The 18942-nt window shown below is 37.5% G+C and overlaps 1 protein-coding gene across 1 annotated transcript in view; it reads right to left on the bottom strand.

Annotated features, from left to right (window-relative positions):
* The window catches only part of LOC113058237 (schwannomin-interacting protein 1), a 206300-nt gene that overhangs the window by 124643 nt on the left and 62715 nt on the right, over positions 1-18942 (bottom strand). The window contains exons 4-6 of the mRNA XM_026225940.1: positions 15026-15087; positions 14403-14474; positions 13232-13367 (exon numbers count right to left, since the gene is read on the bottom strand). Coding sequence (XP_026081725.1) covers positions 13232-13367; positions 14403-14474; positions 15026-15087 — 270 coding nt within the window. The remainder of the gene's footprint in view (positions 1-13231; positions 13368-14402; positions 14475-15025; positions 15088-18942) is intronic.

Below are 18942 nucleotides of genomic sequence, written 5' to 3'. Positions count from 1 at the left end.
TGTGTTCTCCATTTCTGGATGTAGTGTCTAATGAATGATCTGTAGTGTGTATATTATTGACTAATGTGTGTGTGATTTGAAAGCACAGGAGAAAAGGTTTTGAAGCGATTGTTTGATTTTGCCAGAAAGCCATTCACAGTCAGGGGTTCTATGAATTTAGTTAGGTTTTGAGGAAATGAGAGATGGTTTCAAGACATGTGTTTTAGAAATTCAGAAAAAAGCATTGTGATTGGCTCTGAGCATGTAAAGTCTGGACACTATTTCTAGCATGATAAAACAATCCTAATCACAGTCTAAAGCTGGTTCAGATTGAGTATGTAAATGACTATGTCTACTTCTGCATACAATAATGTCTTTTATTTTATTTTACAGCACTGTACCTGGATTATACCTGATGATCCCACTGTCTCAGCTCATACTGTATCTCTACCTTCCTTTCAGACGTCTCTGCGTGGATGAAGGAGCATCATTTCCAGCTCAACTTTGTGAAGAATGAGCTCCGTGTAATCCCTGCAGACCTGTCAGTTAACCACAACATCACTGCTCAACTAGTGTCTACAACACTAACATCGACCGGGGAGGATCCTGAGTGTTGTGTTTGACAACCAACTGAGATTTCTACCCACAATTCAATGACAGCCCAGTCATGAAGATTTGTGCTTTACAACATCAGGAATATCAGACCCTTCCTGTTAGTATATGTGGCACAGCTCCTCGTCCAAGCTCTTGTCATTTTAAGACTGGACTACTGCAATATTCTACTGGGAGGCCTTCCAGTCCGTCTAACTAAACCACTAGATGATCCAGAATGTGGCGGCATGTCTGGTCTTTAATCAGTGAAGCCATGTAAATCTTGTTACCAGAATCTTTTATCAGTCTTTGCTGAATCTTCAACACAAGTCTCCCAGTGTATAAGAGAGTTTCTCTGGTCTGCTCAGTCGGATCGGCTGGGTTCATTATTCCTGCATGCCTTCTGCAGGAGTATTAGAGCAACACAGCATGAAGGAAAATCCACTTCACCAATTTGCAGTTACAGGCCAAAGGCTCTGTATGTAAAAAAGTTTTAGTACACACACACACACACACACACACACACAAACACACAGCCACATATTTGTTTTTCCATCACAGTGGGTGTATCTTTGACTTCTGTGGTTTATACTATTGCACTAATTATATTTTCTGTAACCCTCACACACACCTGTTTTAGGGGTCAAAGCACCGAAGGTATTTTTACTGTTTTGCCAATTATTATTTCTTTTTTTTCTGCCCTAAATGTGTCTGGGCATCAGAGACTGTAAGTTAAAGACATCCCAAAGTTGGTGAGATTTGCATTTTAGGTCATAAATACAGTATGGAACCATAAAGGCTGGAGTCAAAATTCTCTTGTCTGAAAACTACCATTTCCTCCTGGACTTTTGGTTTAGTTTGCTGGAACTGTATACAAGGAGAACTACAGCTAAAAACGCTTTTCACTCTGCAGCCATTTAACAGTATAAACAAAACAAGAGAAATATTATAAAATATTAGAAGAAAGTGTCTAAACCATTGATTTTTCATAGCAGATTAACTTTCAGAGGGAAACAGGGTCTCATTTGTCTCCCTTGAGCTTCACCGTGTTTTCCCTGAGGTCCTAAAGCCTACTGTGTAGACTGCAGTAACACAGTTTTCTATAAACTTATGAGGCAGTTTGTGTAGGCCACCAGCATCTAAGCAGACAAATGTTCCTATATGCTGCTGCCATAACACTATAATCCGAATATATGGGTTAACTAGCTGAACACACACACACTGCTGCATTAATAATTTTAATGACAGCGTGAGAACACATGCAGATTTAGAAATAATTTTAGAAACGCTGTATTCTTACGTTCACACATTCATAGTTTTTTTTTTAATTTCTTTAATCTTGGGATGGAATGTGATCTGGGCATGTTTTGTTGAGATACACACATCAGCACCTCTAAAGCAGTCTGTTAGCAGATGCTCAGAAGAGACGATCCGATGCTTTCAGAGCGCTGCTGAGGTCAGTCAACATGATTAATGATGATGAGGTCACAGGCGTGAAACTAATCATACACAGCAAGATTTGAGCTTAATAACTGAGACTATGCAATGCATGAATAACTGTGTTAAATAATAAGATGCGAGTCGATTTGTGCTTTCAGTTGCATAATTCCACATTCAACTGATTGTTAACTAATTTACACTGACAGTGTTAGTTGAATCATTTATATCCGTTAACCTTTAGTGCTCGATACTTTACTTACTGTAGACAGCACATGAATTATTTTACTTACTGTAGATTGACATGAATTAACACAATATTGTTCTGTCATTGACTTTGATGAGAACCATTTAGACACAACATTCAACCTACATCTTTTACCATAAATGACAGCACACACACACATACACACACAAAAACTGTTTAAAACTATTTTCAAAATGATATGTCATTTTGTGTGTGTGTGTGTGTGTGTGTGTTTGTGGTCAAGCAGACTGATGGAGCTGTAGTACACGCCTGCCAAAAGGCATGACTCTTTTTCTATATGCCATTTCCTGTTTGTATAGCAATGGCAGTGGTTAATGATTTGTTACTCTGGTGTTTGTAGGTTGCTGGGAGAGCAAGTTATTTTGGGTTTCTTTTAAATATTGTTCTGTTGATGTATGTGAGATTGTAGGAGATGTGAGGAGATTGGGTTAAGATAGGACATGTGGTAGGGTGGCTAGAGAGGATACATTTAGAGAATTCATCTTCTCTAAGAGGAGACAAGGAGGAGAGAAGATGGTCAGCTGTGTGAGTCTGACAGATCCTGGGTGAGTGGAGTCGGGAAATGACTGTTGATGGATGTGGTTTTCTTTGTGAAGTAATTCGCTAAATCAGCAGTAGTTAAACAGGTGGTCTAGGGGGATAAAGGAGAGTACTGAATGTTTTAGCTTGTGTCTGATGAGCTGTTAATCTTGTTATAGAAGAAGGTAGTTTTGGCACCATGAACTTTGGTGGAAAATTAAGATAGCAGTCACTGATACCTGCTGAGAGCAGTTGAATGTTTTGATTTTGTCTCATATTCTCTCCATTGCCCTGAGTTTAGTCTGATGCTTACGGATGACTTTGGTTAACCAGGGGCTGTAGGGAGTAGCTTGTTCAGGTCTGAAGAAAACTGGACAGATATTGTCTAGGCAGCTACCCAGCTAACTTTTTACAAGAACATTCTCCACAAATTCAGTGTTGTTTCTAGGAACATAACAAAATGTCAATTTTTCTTGATGTTAGAGGAACATTTTTAAAGGTATGATGTTCCTCAAATGTTCTGTCAGTTTAATTTCAACATTTCAAATTCAACATTCTAGGAACATTTATTTGTAACATTTCAAGAACATAAAAATGTCTGGTTTCCTTAATGTTAGTAGAATGTTATTTAAAAGTTAGTATGATGTTCCTGAAATGTTCAACCATTCAAACACTTGGGAACTAGCCCTGAAAGAAAGAGAAATAAAAAACTTTCTTCAGTCACAGCCTTAGATGAACTGAAGATATAAGACTTTAAATCTCTCAAGATCTGATTAAACAACTCCACATTACCAGCTTCACTTACAGTATTACTAACCAGATTGACTTTATTTTTGTCACATGTCTACAAAAGTTCTTATTGAGAATTAACAGAGGTTTAGATTTTGACGTCTTCTTGAATATTTTTCATTTGATGTCACCATCATGGATATCAGTGTTTGATTTAGTTGGGTTCTTGACCCTCGACTTTTCTTGAGTTGCTATTTTTTTTTGCAACAATTGCAGATGTTTTCAGAAAATATTTATTTGTTGATAAAGTGGTTTAACATGTCTGTTTTAGTGACAGACAAATGACTGCATTAAAGTGGTTTAATTAATGTGAAATGTGAATTCCAATGTGAAAATAAATAATTTTAACACTTTAAGACAGAATGTTTGAGGAACATTATAACTTTTAAAAACGTTTCTCTAAGATCAAGAAAACTGAAAATGTTTATGTTCCTAGAACCAACACTGAAAATTTGGAGAACGTTCTCGTAACAAAATTCTGTTAGCTGCGTAGTTAGGATAGAAAAAAGCATATTTGTGGAACAATTCACATCTAATGAGGAGAAGTGTGTCGGGGTGGGAAGTGAGGATGATACCACAGAGGAAAGTCAAGAAGCAGAAAAAAGACCTTAGGTTTCGTCTAAACAACACTGGCAGAGGGGGTGGTGGTACAGAAGAAGGTAGATGTAGATTAAGAGTAATAATGAAATGATCCGAGAATTGCAATGGTTAAGATATTATCTGTGATATAATTGTGTGAAAAGATGAGGTCAAGCTGGTTACCTAAGATGCAGCAACACTGTTTATATCTTTGCATCTGGATGGTCTGCTGCTTTGGGTGTCTTTATGTGGTCATGTCTTGATTACAGCATTTTTTTTCTTGTTTTCTTTTTGGTTGGCCCATGACTAGAATCATACATGGTTTCCTCGCTGTTGTTTGTTTCATTCTGTGCATCTGCTCAGTGGTTTCAACCTGCTGGACAGACTATAACTCTTCCTTCTCACCTAATTATGTTGTAATGTATCCTGATTTAGCCAGAGGAGAACTGGCCCCGAAACAATTCTTCCCCCAATTATGTCACCTAATGGAGATTGGGTTCCTTGCCACAGTCACACTTTGACTTGCTTAGTTGGGATTTCAGCATTGAAAATATTGGATGAGCAAAAAACTAGAATTGAATTGAGCTGAATAATGACATTATTTTCTTCCATAGAGCTGCTTTATAGCCAAATCAAATTTGTTTATAATTGACAGATTTTGCAACACTGACACTGTTATTAAACTGAATTATATCATTATTGAACTGCCTGGAGCTGAATATCGACACAACTGCTTATCACAGAATTTAACTTAATTTAGAATTGAAGTTGAACTCAAAGACATTGGCAATGTATGATAAAAAAAGAATTGTGGTTTGAAAGACCCTGTATGTTTTGCCAATCCTGACTGTAACAACTATGGAATCTCCTCTCCGGATTGCCTCCAGAGAGCTACATCCCTAGAGTTTTAACTCCTTCACTCTTGGGAACTGTATTTCTCATAATCCTCTATCTGGGCTCATTTTCCCCTCACATTTGATTCCTATTAGTCTTGAACAATTTAACCTCACTATCTCATGATCTTTTAGACCTTATCTTACTTCGAGTTCATGATGTTGGTTTAAAGTCTGCTATTCCAAAAACTCCTCTTTTGTATATTTCCAGACCCCAAACATTATCATCTTATCCATTACCATCCACTTTTACTCTGGCACTCATATTGTCCATTAAATTAATCTTTCCTGCTGCTTTCTGTTTTTTTTTTTTTTTTTCAAAAACACTTAGTTACAGCTGCTAAGTCTCTTTCAGTCTCAGTATTAAAAATCTTCTTCGCGGAGACACCCTGATGTTCCCTATCCTTTTTATCTTTATCCTTTTTAAACTTATTATGGATTATGAAAGATTCATATTTCGGTTTTGGGAGTCCCCAACAATGGGTTGACATGCATGGTCAAAAAACACTTTCATTTTCTTACAATATGCATTTATGTTTACCTTATTTGCTCAAACAAATCCCAAAAGTTGCTCAGCGATTAATCTTTCCAAACCCCTCCTTTGCATGATGCAGATCTGTCCTTTAACCTATTGAGTCCCTCCCATTCTTTCTTTTGCTAATTACAGTCCTCCCTTTTTTTTAAATGCCTGGCAGGAATAAAGTATGGGTGTATAGAATGCCCCTCAATATTCTTCTGAATAAGATTAATTTGTATTTTTTGCTACGGGAATAGAGATGTAGGGGAGACAAAGAACTCTATCCAGATGAGAATGATTAAGCATAAGACATGTAGTGGTTCAGGTGTACGGACAGTAAAATGAGTGTGTTGGGGTTTGAGTATGACCAAAATTGATGCAAGGGTGACAGGGTCAAAATGGAAAGGAATGTATTAGGAGGCTGGAAACATTAAGATCAATGGATTTGAAGAAGGTGTGGTGGAAATTCCAGGGTCAAGTTTAGGGCAGAGCCCCTCTCAGTGGACAAAGTTTTGCTACATTTTGATTGGAATGCAGTTTCTGCCTTTCACCCTTCTAGACATTCATTCCCAAGGTTTTAGCCTTTGACCGCCATCAAAATTTCATAAAACCCCCTTTTCCATCATGTTTGGTCTCTATTTGAGTAGAATAAAGCCAAAGCTATTCTGATTATGGTTTGGGAAGTGAGAAATGTATTGGCAAAATTTTAAAGAGGCAATAACTGATATAACAGCAATACCCAGTTCTGAGTTTCAGTCCTGTAAGAGAGAGAAGTACAGACATTTGATCAAGCAAGAAAACCTTCACTTTAACCTACTTTCATCTGCGTTTTCCAGACTTAGAACTTACTGCACCTACTTTAGGGCCTTGTCTGCGTGTTCCAGATTTTAGGACCCAGCATCCTACAGCTCTTTGTGTTCAAGTCTGTTGAAACAGATTCCTGCTCCTTTCCCCAGTGGAAGTCGTCACTGCTACTATGGAATCCTCTCCTGCAAACACTTTCTGACCAGTGGACTGCCCTGGATTTCACCTTTGATCTGCTCTCTGCCTTTATGGAGACAACTGCTCTTGCTCTGCTTCTGCTCGCTCATTTGGACTGTTCGTATCCTGATTGACCTCTTGGTTACAAACTCTGCCTGGCCTTGGATTCTCGTGTTTCGTTTTCCCCATTGGGGTTGATGTTTTGGGACTTTTTTTAACAATCAAAAAAAAATTGTCTCTATGCATTTCTCTGATCTTGGGTTCTCTTTTCAAAACTTAACATCAAGAACCTCCTGGTCATAAATTTGAGCAGAGCCAGGAAGTTCTAGAATGTAAAGATCATCCACAAGCCATACTCTACACAAGAATGCATGTAAGCTTATTCTAGTTCTCAGTCTTCGGTAATTGGTTCTAGTTCGATAAGGGTTACAAAAGGATTATTCCCCTATAAGGAGTATAAACACAGTATAAGAATATAGACCAGGTCTTTTCAACTGACAGCCTGCTGGCCCAATCCAGCATGCCAATCATCTTCATCTGGCCCAAGGGTAGAGTATGCACAGGTGGTACATACACCTTGAAATGTTTTTGTACTAAATAGTTTGTCCACAAGGTGGCAATTCTAGCCCAGGCAATTGTTTCGCACAGCCAAAAAAGAAAAGGAATAGACGCATCAACAGCATTTTACAATTTTTTCCACAACATCAATAGACGGCAGTGTTGACAAGTGCTTGTGTGAGGGGGTTGTGAGATATTAACAACTCTAGTTTAAGATTGAAAGGCTGCATGTTCGGCTGTTTGCATACGCTGAATCACTTCAGACCAGTAGCTCTTTAACTGACAAAAACGCACTCAATTATGCCAAAAATATTAAATTCACTTTATGGTTAATGTGAAGATTGTTCTATGTTCACTTAAATTAAAAGTTATATATTTCAAAACTTACTAAATGTAAAAAAAATGTCTTTCAGTTTATTGTAATGCTGAATGACTATAATGAATGGCCAAAATTTAGGTGAAAATACATTTAATAGATACATCAGTATCAGTATTGATATAAAAAATACTGGCCTTTGTTAATAATAGGCTATTGTTTGACTAAAAAGATTTTATATGCCAAAATTTATAGTCACCCGGATCCAGTATGTATCCAGACCAGATGGTGGATCAGCACCTAGAAAGGACCTCTACTGCCCTGAAAGACAGCGGAGACCAGGACAACTAGAGCCCCAGATACAGATCCCCTGTAAAGACCTTGTCTCAGAGGAGCACCAGGACAAGACCACAGGAAACAGATGATTCTTCTGCACAATCTGACTTTGCTGCAGCCTGGAATTTGTGGTTCCTTGCTGCTGTCACCTCTGGCTTGCCTAGTTGGGGACACTTAATACCCAGCGATATCATTAATCGATAGACAACATAAAGTGGAACTTCATAATTTTCCAAAACCGCTAAGCAAATATATACAGTTTCAACACACCACATAGAAGCGTCGTTGCTGATGCTGCTCTTGTTAAATTTCAGCCTCTGGATCTGATTCTGGATCATAAATATACGCTGAATCTGACTGTAAGCCATGGTTTGTTTTGGATGGTTTTGTCCTCACGGTAAAGTCACAGCTTCCAAACGCTCTCAACGCAAAAGCCTACTCGCGCTCGTGATTCTGTAGCTCCGCCCACACGTCACACCTCCAGGCGCTCGTATTTTTCCGGGAAAAATCAGTACAAACTATCTTTCTCTTATAAATATAATAAAACTAAAGACTTTTTGGAGTTATGAAGGATGCAGTACTACTCTATAGGTACTCAAGATTAACAGGATATTGAGTGAAAACGAGCATTTCACCCTCCCTTTAAGTCATTTGTGGATTAATGCGTATTGGAGACGCGAACCTTTTAAAATGATTCAGTTCAATTTGGTGAACTGGTTCAAAAAGATCCTGTTACATCGAATGATTTATTCCTGAACTGGATATCACAAACTGCTTTGTTTTGAACTCTGTCTCACACAGACACGGAAGAGAACACAATGCTGAATAAAGTCGTAGTTTTTGCTATTTTTGGACCAAAATGTATTTTCGATGCTTCAAAATATTCTAACTGACTCTCTGATGTCACATGGACTACTTTGATGATGTTTTTCTTACCTTTCTGGACATGGACAGTAGACCGTACACACAGCTTCAATGGAGGGACTGAGAGCTCTCGGACTAAATCTAAAATATCTTAAACTGTGTTCTGAAGATAAACGGAGGTCTCACTGGTTTTGAACGACATGAGAGTGAGTTATTGATGACATATCGTATTTTCCGGACTATAAGTCGCACTTTTTTTCATAGTTTGGCTGGTCCTGCGACTTATAGTCAGGTGCGACTTATCAAAATTCATTTGACATGAACCGAGAGAAATGAACCAAGAGAATCATTATCGGGGCTGTAGATGGTAATGTTTTATCTTGGTTCTTGGTTCTAAATAAATGCGACTTATAGTCCAGTGCAACTTATATATGTTTTTTTTTTCTCGTCATGACGTATTTTTGGACTGATGCGACTTATACTCAGGTGCGACTTATAGTCCGAAAAATAATTTTCATTTTTGGGTGAACTAACCCTTTAAGGACCCATCAACCTGCTCCATCTAGAGTTTAATGACAAAACATGGTATTTATGATAATTACATCTCAATAACATTAAATTATTTTGATAGCTGTGAGGCGAACCTCTACGCAATTTAGGATCTCATACTGAAATTGAAGTGGTGTAGTTGTTTAACAGCATCCCCTAACTATTAGCTTTAGCTTTTTTATGTTGAATGTCACAACAAATGACACTAGTAACTGACAGATATCATACAGATAAATGTACAGTGAGTGATCACATCTGTCTCTGTGTAAACATCCCAATCCTTGTGGCCAATCGTGAACACTCTCTGTTGTTAGTTTATGTCTGTAGTAAGGTGATGTTTTGGAAGGAGGACATGTGGATGGTCTAATTCAGTGTCTGAAACTAATGTCCTGTAACTTCCTTCCACCAAATCTGATTCTTTCTTAAAAAGCAGCAAATTATGATTCATAATGTTGTACTGCACAATAAACAAAGGGCTATTACAGTTGTCATAATAAAATAGCATGCACATTTTACAGCAACAGTGCTGTTTCCATACAAAAACAGTTAATCCTGACCACGTCTGTTTGTGCTCAACAGAGCAAAGTTATACAGATCTGGAACAACATGACAAATTTCACGTCAGTTATCCCTATCAAATCATCTATCCCTCCCACTAAATTCATATCTGGAGTGTTTGAGTCTGCCTCTGCCAGACCACACCCATATACTGAGAAGCTGTTTTCACCCCACACTGAGTTACTTGAGTTGAAACAATGACATTACGTCAAATGAAGGCACTGCGTCGTAAGCGCTTTTCAATAATTAATGATCACAAACTCTGATCAGTCATGCACAGCGTATCTTTCTGTTCTGAGGACATCTGTCTCTCCTCGTCTTCCTCTGTGCTGCAGGATGCGTGATGAATCAGTAATGGTTGTTTTATTCCCAGCGGCTCTGAACAGACAATCACACTCACGGCTTTAATGAATAGAGCCCCAATCATAATCATATCAATCGACCTTTAATATCAGACACGTCCCCAACCACCCACCAGTGACCGGTGATCGTGAGATCAGATCGACACGCATTACGGTGGACCACGGACACATACTGCTGCTGCAAAGACATGCAAGGCCTCATTCTGATGCATTCTACAGTCTCTAAATATTTAATGTGAGTGTCATGAAAGAGAGGAATAGACAGAGGTGCCTTTATCTGTTCCCGTCTGGTGCTTTAACACTGGCAGAACAGAATTCAAAACCACATGAGAAATAGACTGAGTGAGACACATCATCTTCTTGTGACATAAAGATATTAACTAGTCAATGTTTACATCCTTAAACATGTAGTGGATTCACTATGCTCTTCCGACAGGGAGACATTTACGTGTTTAGCGTGGTTTAACAAGAGGATGTTATAATAAAACTATTTAAGCACTTTTATTTATTTTATTTTTTTTTGCAGACTCCCTGCGGTCTGTTCATGGACTTAAGGTAAATGGTGATGATGATGATGATGATGATGATGATGAACATAGCATTTGTGAAGATTGGCATTATTAGAGTTACAGCCCCATACTGACCTCTAGTGGAACCATTATAACTTTGCATGAGCCCAATTTAGACTCAGATCTCCAGGGGTGTAAAATACTTGAGTCATTGTACTTGATTAATGTACTAGTAAGTATTATTTTAGGGTTATCTGTACATTACTCAAGTACAAATTAAACTCACTACTTTTACTTGATTACATTTCTGAAGAAAAAAATGTACTTTTTACTCACAATTTTATTTCAATTTAAAATTACTCATTGCATTTTTTAATGCACATTACATATGATAAACATATGACAAATGTTCATACTATGTTCAAACTGTACACATTCATACTATACATAATTTACTCATTTAATTGATCAAAAGAAGAACTTACTCTGACAATATGAGATTTCAGATGCGGCCCAAGTTTCTGATCCCCCAACAGTCATCACTGACATGTAAATGTGTTTATGGTTACATGCAATATACATCAAATATCCATTTTCTATTTCCAGCCATAACCTGTGTCTATACCGCACTCCTGCATACGGGACAGACTATGATTTTCTAAAGCTGATTTGCAACCACATATATTGTAAAACAGCCATGAACAAATAAACTGAACACTGGATAAAAGCTGCAGTGAATGAATGTGAGAGTGAGTGTGTGTGATGCTGTACTGTGCACTAATGCCTAAACAACACATCCCTCTACTGGTCACATATGAGATACTCAACCAGGTGTGAGATATCCAGATCAAACAACAGTCACAACCTCTTCAGCACTATAGAGCATCTGCTCCATGTCCTCTGTCACATATTTACACGATACTCCAAAGTAAGTCAAATAATACCATGGAACATGTCCAGAATGCAAGCATTATCAAAGGCCTTTGATACTCCTCAAAGTACAAACCTGATTACAAAAAGGATGAGACACTGTACAAAGTGTGAATACAAACAGAGTGCAATGATGTGGAAGTTTCAAATTTCAATATTTTAATCAGAATACAACATAGATGACATATCAAATGTTTAAACTGAGCTAATGTATAATTTTAAGGTAAAAATAAGTTGATTTTAAACTTCATGGCATCAACACATCTCAAGAAAGTTGGGACAAGGCCATGTTTACCGCTGTGTGTCATCCCCTCTTCTTTTATAACAGTCTGCAAACATCTGGGGACTGAGGAGACAAGTTGCTCAAGTTTAGGAATAGGAATGTTGTCCCATTCTTGTCTAATACAGGCTTCTAGTTGCTCAACTGTCTTAGTTCTTCTTTGTCACATCTTCCTCTTTATGATGCACCAAATGTTTTCTCTGGGTGAAAGATCTGGACTGCAGGCTGGCCATTTCAGTACCTGGATCCTTCTTCTACGCAGCCATGATGTTGTAATTGATGCAGTATATGGTCTGGCTTTGTCATGTTGGAAAATGCAAGGTCTTCCCTGAAAGAGACGACCTCTGGATGGGAACATATGTTGTTCTAGAACTTGGATTTACCTTTCAGCATTGATGGAGCTCATCTTTACAGATGTGTAAGCTGCCCATGCCACACACACTCATGTAACCCCATACCATCAGAGATGCAGGCTTCTGAACTGAGCGCCGATAACAACTTGGGTTGTGCTTGTCCTCTTTAGTCCAGATGACATGGTGTCCAAGTTTTCCAAAAAGAACTTCACATTTTGATTCGTCTGACCACAGAGCAGTTTTCCACTTTGTCACAGTCCATTTTAAATGAGCCTTTGCCCAGAGAAAACGCCTGCGCTTCTGATAAAGCTTCTTTTTTTTACCTATAGAGTTTTAGCCGGCAACGGGGATTGGCACGGTGGATTGTGTTCACAGACAGTGTTTTCTGGAAGTATTCCTGAGCCCATGTTGTGATCTCCATTACAGTAGCATTCCTGTATGTGATGCAGTGCTGTCTAAGAGCTGAAGATCACGGGCATCCAGTATGGTTTTCCTGCCTTGACCCTTACACACAGAGATTGTTCCAGATTCTCTGAATCTTTGGATGATATTTTAAATTCTTCTCTGAGAAACTCTTTCTGATATTGCTCGACTGTTTTTCGTCGCAGCATTTGGGGAATTGGTGATCCTCTGCCCATCTTGACTTCTGAGAGACACTGTCACTCTGAGAGGCTCTTTTTATACCCAATCATGTTGCCAATCCTCCAGCTGTTCCTTATAAGTACATTTAACTTTTCGTGCCCCTTATTGCTACCAGTCCCAACTTTTTTTGGAATGTGTAGCTCTCATGAAATCCAAAATGAGCCAATATTTGGCAAGACATTTCAAAATGCCTCACTTTCAACATTTGATATGTTATCTATATTCTATTGTGAATAAAATATAAGTTTATGAGATTTGTAAATTATTCCATCCCTATTTTTACTCACAATTTGTACAGTGTCCCCACTTTTTTGGAATCAGGTTTGTATGTAGAAGTCCAGACCAACCTGACCACACAAACACCACAAACTCCTGCATCTACACCATCAGCCTGCAGAAGAGAAATGAGGGCGGGGCTTACGGGCGTGCTGCCATCTGATAGGGTGGTCATGCTGATGGACGTGCTCATCTTGTCTGAGGACAGAGAGGGAGGGGAGGGGCTTCTCTTCTCCAGGATATCCTGTGTCTGCAGGAAGTCTCGCCAGTCATGCTGGATGCTGATGGTTAACATGAACAACATTGAATTAGCAAATGCTTTATTTGCTGACACTTCATTTTACAGAGTGTTTGTTACATGTTACAAGTAATTACTATAGCAATAACAGTGTAGTACGCATAATTACATTTACATTTAGTCATTTAGAAGATACTTTTATCCAAAGCGATTTACAAGTGAAGACAATAGAAACAATCAAACCAATAAAAGGGCAATAATATATAAGTGCTGTGACAAGTGTCGGTTAGACTAACACAGCACACGTATAGCAAAGATTTTGTTGTTGTTGTTGTTGTTGTTTTATAAATAAGAAAAAAAGAAAAGAAAGTAGATAAAACTGAAAAATAGTAGAACAGGGAACACAACTGTTAGAGGGTCTTTAAAAATAATAATAATTAACAAAATAAAGGAAGTCATAAGAATAGAAAACGCTTGTATTCAAGGCTCTCTCTCTTTACAAAGAAAACACGTAGAAAGAAAAGAAAAAGAATAGAAAGTGCAAGTGTTAGAGGGTAAAAAACAAACCCTATAATTACTCTCTATTAGAGACATCTCAACATAAAGTGCAACCCTTTCTTAATGTATAATTATAAACTTACTCAGTAATGTTAATTAACCACTTGTACTTACTATAGGGTTGGGATTGGGGTTAAATGCATGTAATTCATGCATGATGTACTCTTATTACTATAACAAGTACACAAGTGTAACAAGGATGCTGTAAAATGAAGTGTAATTGTGAGTTATTTGAGTACATAATCAATCAAATACCTATAATCAAATATATTAGTAAAATACAGAAATTACCAATAATGCAATTGTTATAATTACTTACTCATAATAAATGATAACAAAGCAATACAGGACTGTAAGGAAATACCAATACTTGCTGATACAGCAATAGCAGTAATAGAGCAGTGACACTGTAATTTTCATAATCACCCGTGGCAATGGAATACCAGTATTTACAGATAATCATCTGTGGTGATGTGATATCTACAGTGTAAATAAATGGTGATCGTGATGACATACTCACATCAGTACGGTGGTCTCCAGCGGGTGTGTGTTCACTGTGATGTTATTCTCCACGTCTGTCTCCATCTGATGGCTGAAACAAACACATCCACACAACACAAGCACATTCTACCATTGATATAGACTTTAAGATGGTAACAACTTCTTTCATATTTGAAATTGATGTTGTATACCTCACAGTCAAATGAGCAGATGGTGGGAAACCATATTTTTCACTCTCACATGAATACAGCAAAGAAGACAAACAATACAAAGTAACTTGCCAAAAGTGGTCCTGTCTGAAATACAGTTAAGGCTTAAGACACTTTAGGTTTTGCGCTCCAGGGTCACATATCTGTTACATTTGTGACATTTGAGTGTGTAGCCCCTCCTGCACACCAGAGGGAGCTCTCACATCAGTGCTGAGATGAAGATGATACTCATTCAAAATAGAGGCTCCATTTTCTTGCCAGCTTCTTCTAGTGTTACATTTTTATTTAGATTGGTCTGGATTGTGTTTGTGAATTTGAATTATTTTACTTGATTTGACTTTGTACTTTTCTTTTTTTAAATTCAATAAATATCCATCAAAAGGAATTCAACCCTGGAGTTAGTCAGATTTGGTCCATCACACACAGTACTCACGTTTGCAGTTCGTATCCCTCGTCGTTCAAACACTTTATCCTCTGGGATGTCTGGAGCTCCTCCTGAGAAACACAGGCAAGAGAACAAGGGAATAAACAATCAAATCATTTCCGCATCCAGGATCAGGAATTAATGGCTACAGTTAAGTTAGTTCTGTTTTCGGCTGTCACGATCAAAGTGAATAAAATGAGTTGATTGTGACACTGCAGATCTGCTCATGCTTCATAATGATTTCTTTCTACACTGATTTTTTTTCTACTACACACAGTTTGTAGTCTTGAGTTTTATAACCAATCACACACACTTCTATGGACATTATGAATATGGACATCATTTCTGACCCTACCTATGTTGCTCAGGAACAACTCAAGAACATCCAAAACTACACCCTTTTTTTTCTAAAACACAGTACTTACCGTTTTAAGAGACAGAACTCACAGAAGGATTTTAACATAAACAATACCAGACAATCAGGGGAAACTGAGGTCTTTAATAGACAGAGGAGTGTATTCAAAGTACAGCAGACCAGGTGTGGGAACTAATTAACAACCAAGGAAACTAACTAGAGGAAAGCAGGAAAACCAAACCAAAACAGACTCCACGTGACAGCTCAGATGAACTGCATTCTGCATTGTTTTCTCACCTGAAGTAACGAAGGATTGAATAGATCAGTTAAGAGCACAAACATGCAAACACTGAACACTATTTGTGTGACACACAAAACTCTCCAGCTTGCCACAATCTGTCATACTTTACTGAGCCTGGAGCATTGTTCAGACCTGATCGCCTCAGTGTGCTCTAGACTTCATCTCATGTTCACGACGTGCTATCTGGTAAATTACTGCTGTATACAAATATCTGTTTTACATTCAATTCTGTTTACTGCCTGACAGTAATAGCACACCATTGATTGAGCTGAGTTCTGTGAATAAAGCTCAATCTATAATGAGCCTAATATATATAATATACATTTTGAGGAACTGAGCTTGATTCATGGTCTGGTCAGAGTGAGATTCACATGCCATAGTGAGTGTGAAGTGTGTGATAATGAGCCGGAGTGTTTGCAGACGTATGGTCAGACTGGAGCTCCTCACTCTCACATACAGCCAGGAAACAGGAAATAAAACACAATGCTTTGCATAATTTAGTGTGCTAGTGGACAGAAAATCTATATTAATTTTGGGTTTTGCAAGTCAAGCAGATTGCACTGATTAGAGAGGAAACTACACAAACAATTTGTGGGTGTGTGTGTGTGTGTGTGTGTGTGGGTGTGTGGAGCTCACTGTAGGTGTGCTGGTGACCCTTTATAAAGCAGCACAGACTCTGAAGGTGAGAGAGATGGAGGAAGACAGGTGTGTGTGTTTGAGAGAGAAAGAGATCCTCTGGCAGTATGATATTAAACTGGACACCAGCCAGCAACACATACAGAGATAGAGAGAGAGAGAGTCAAAAAGATGAAGAACACCAGCAGTACAAACTAGATTTTACCTTCGGATTTACATGCAGATTTGATGTTCTGAAGAGAATACAAGTGCAATACAAATAAAGCATTAAAATGATTTACACATTTAACACAGCTTCCCCATCTATACCTGTCCTTCATCTTAAATTGTCTGTGTTTACATGTGCACCAATGATGTGATTATTTCCAATCTAATCGCAATAAGTTATTTACATGACACGAGCAAACCTCTTCACTCCAGTTCACATGGAATTTTCATTATTGGGATAGTTCGTTTTTCTTTCTTTTTTTTTCTTTTTTTACATCATTATTCACTAACACCGCAACACAGATGATGAACTCACATATTTAGACATGTTCACCATCCACTTACATCAAATGCAAAACATTACTACAGACGTATTGGAAAGTTAACATCGCAACATCACAATCTCATGAAGTCAATGAATCTCTCTAACTTACACAATGAATCTCTTACTAACATTGTGTCTAAACTTTGTTCAGCACTGAACAAACTGAGCATACACCACATATTTTATTATGATTATGATTGCTACGACTATTTACTTAATTGCAATATTTTGATAAAAGTATTGCATTTACATGAGGTGAAGTTTAATCAAAATATTGCCAAAATCCAATTTTAATCTCATTATTGATAGTAAATGCAATAATTGATGCAGTGTCAACTGGACATAGTCAGGACAACTGACTATGTGATGGAGTCTATTAGAATGCAGTTATATGAGCCTGAAATTCAAGATATGAGGGCAAAAAATATGACATTTTATATTTACTGTATATCACACGATATCACAGCAACAAGAGTGCTGTTTTCCCCCAATATCTGCACCACTGCAAATGTGAGGTTTATTTTAACACTAAGGACAATATTTTGTTAAATTTTAGAAACAATACTGTACACATTCTCTGTTTTTGCTCTGTTTTTCAAACAAAAACAGTTCAGTCAGAACTGTCTCCGACTTGAAAAATTATTTAATATTTCAATCTAGTTTTCTTTAACCTATTAATGCATATTTATACCCCATTTATCTTATATTATTACTTATATAATTGTAGCTGTGTAAATACGCCTAAATGGCACTTCAGATGCAGCTTCTGAAAACAATGTCATGCCACATTGTAGCCTTAAAGTATGTGCTAAAAATTTAATGTTGCAACAAAGTATTTATAATATTTAATTTTGTTTTGTTTATTCACTGCATTTGTCATTCAACACAACAATGATTTTATATTATCTTTTGGGGGTCGTTTCTCAGCCCATATCGATTTGTGAATAATTTGTTATTAATTAGATTAATTAATCTGCACATAATGTAATACATTAGATAAAAAAGAATGTACAGTAAAATCATGTTTACCATCTGAGTGATCTAGAATTTGATGAAATCTTGTTTTCTTCACAGTATTTAATAGAAAACTTCTGTAAGAAACAGAATAAAATCAGATTATTAATGGTAAGCTTTGTGTTTATCCATGTGTTTCCTGCAGCTCTCAGCATATAAACACGAGCAGCTGGCTTAAATCATTTAATAAATGCTGTTAACAACAGCCAAGAGCAGCGCTAAACAAACATCAGTCAACACATGAGGACGAACACCCAATCATCCCTAACCAGCCAACATTCCCTACTGACAGAGACTCACGTTATACTTTATCTGCTCTTCTGATTGTTAGTCCTCTGATCAGAACAGATTTAAAGGGACAATAAGTAACTTTTTAGGTATTTTATTATCTAAAATCAATATTTTTATTCATAAATATGCCCTCAATGGTGTACAAATACCTATGCCAATGTTTAAACTAATCCTCGTAAATGAAGAATTTATTATCTTTATATACATGGGACGGGTAGGTCGACGGAGGCTTCCATGTAGTTCCGCCATCTTGCAAAACTATAATAGCAGAGAGGGACAAAAAGTACTAAGCCAACGCGTTTCCACAGTGCGTTTTCGGTCAGAGCCAGAAACGCAGGTGCAGAGCAGTGAGAGGCGCTTGAAACTGCACCGGCAAGTTTAAAAGTCTGGATTGCATTCTTATTATGGACCATACATATGCCGCGCCACAGGAGAAGAAAACCTCGTCGCCAAAACAGTCAAAAATAGAACGTAAAAGGAAACGTGACCGTAGATTACAGAAAACAAGAGTTAATGTCGGGGAAGCTTTTTCTAGGTGGAAAGAGCTAATGCTTGATAAAGATTTCAAAAGAGACGCTGAAGTGGCCAGTTTTCTTCTCGACAGGTAAGTCAGTGTTACAATCTATATTATAATATTTTTTTTTATATCTAACAATGCATATAATTCAGAAAATATAACGAATAAAGAAGACATAACTACTAATTACAATATTTCATGTTTTCCACAGTCAGTAATTCATACTGTAATATTCGATTGAAAGTTGTCATGTTGCAGTTTGTTTGAAATAACACACCTG

The sequence above is a fragment of the Carassius auratus genome, chromosome 40 (assembly GCF_003368295.1).
Source record: "Carassius auratus strain Wakin chromosome 40, ASM336829v1, whole genome shotgun sequence".
In the NCBI taxonomy this organism is placed as follows: Eukaryota; Metazoa; Chordata; class Actinopteri; order Cypriniformes; family Cyprinidae; genus Carassius; species Carassius auratus.
The sequence above is the reverse complement of the archived record's forward strand: the minus strand, read 5'-3'. Positions and strand labels throughout refer to the sequence as shown.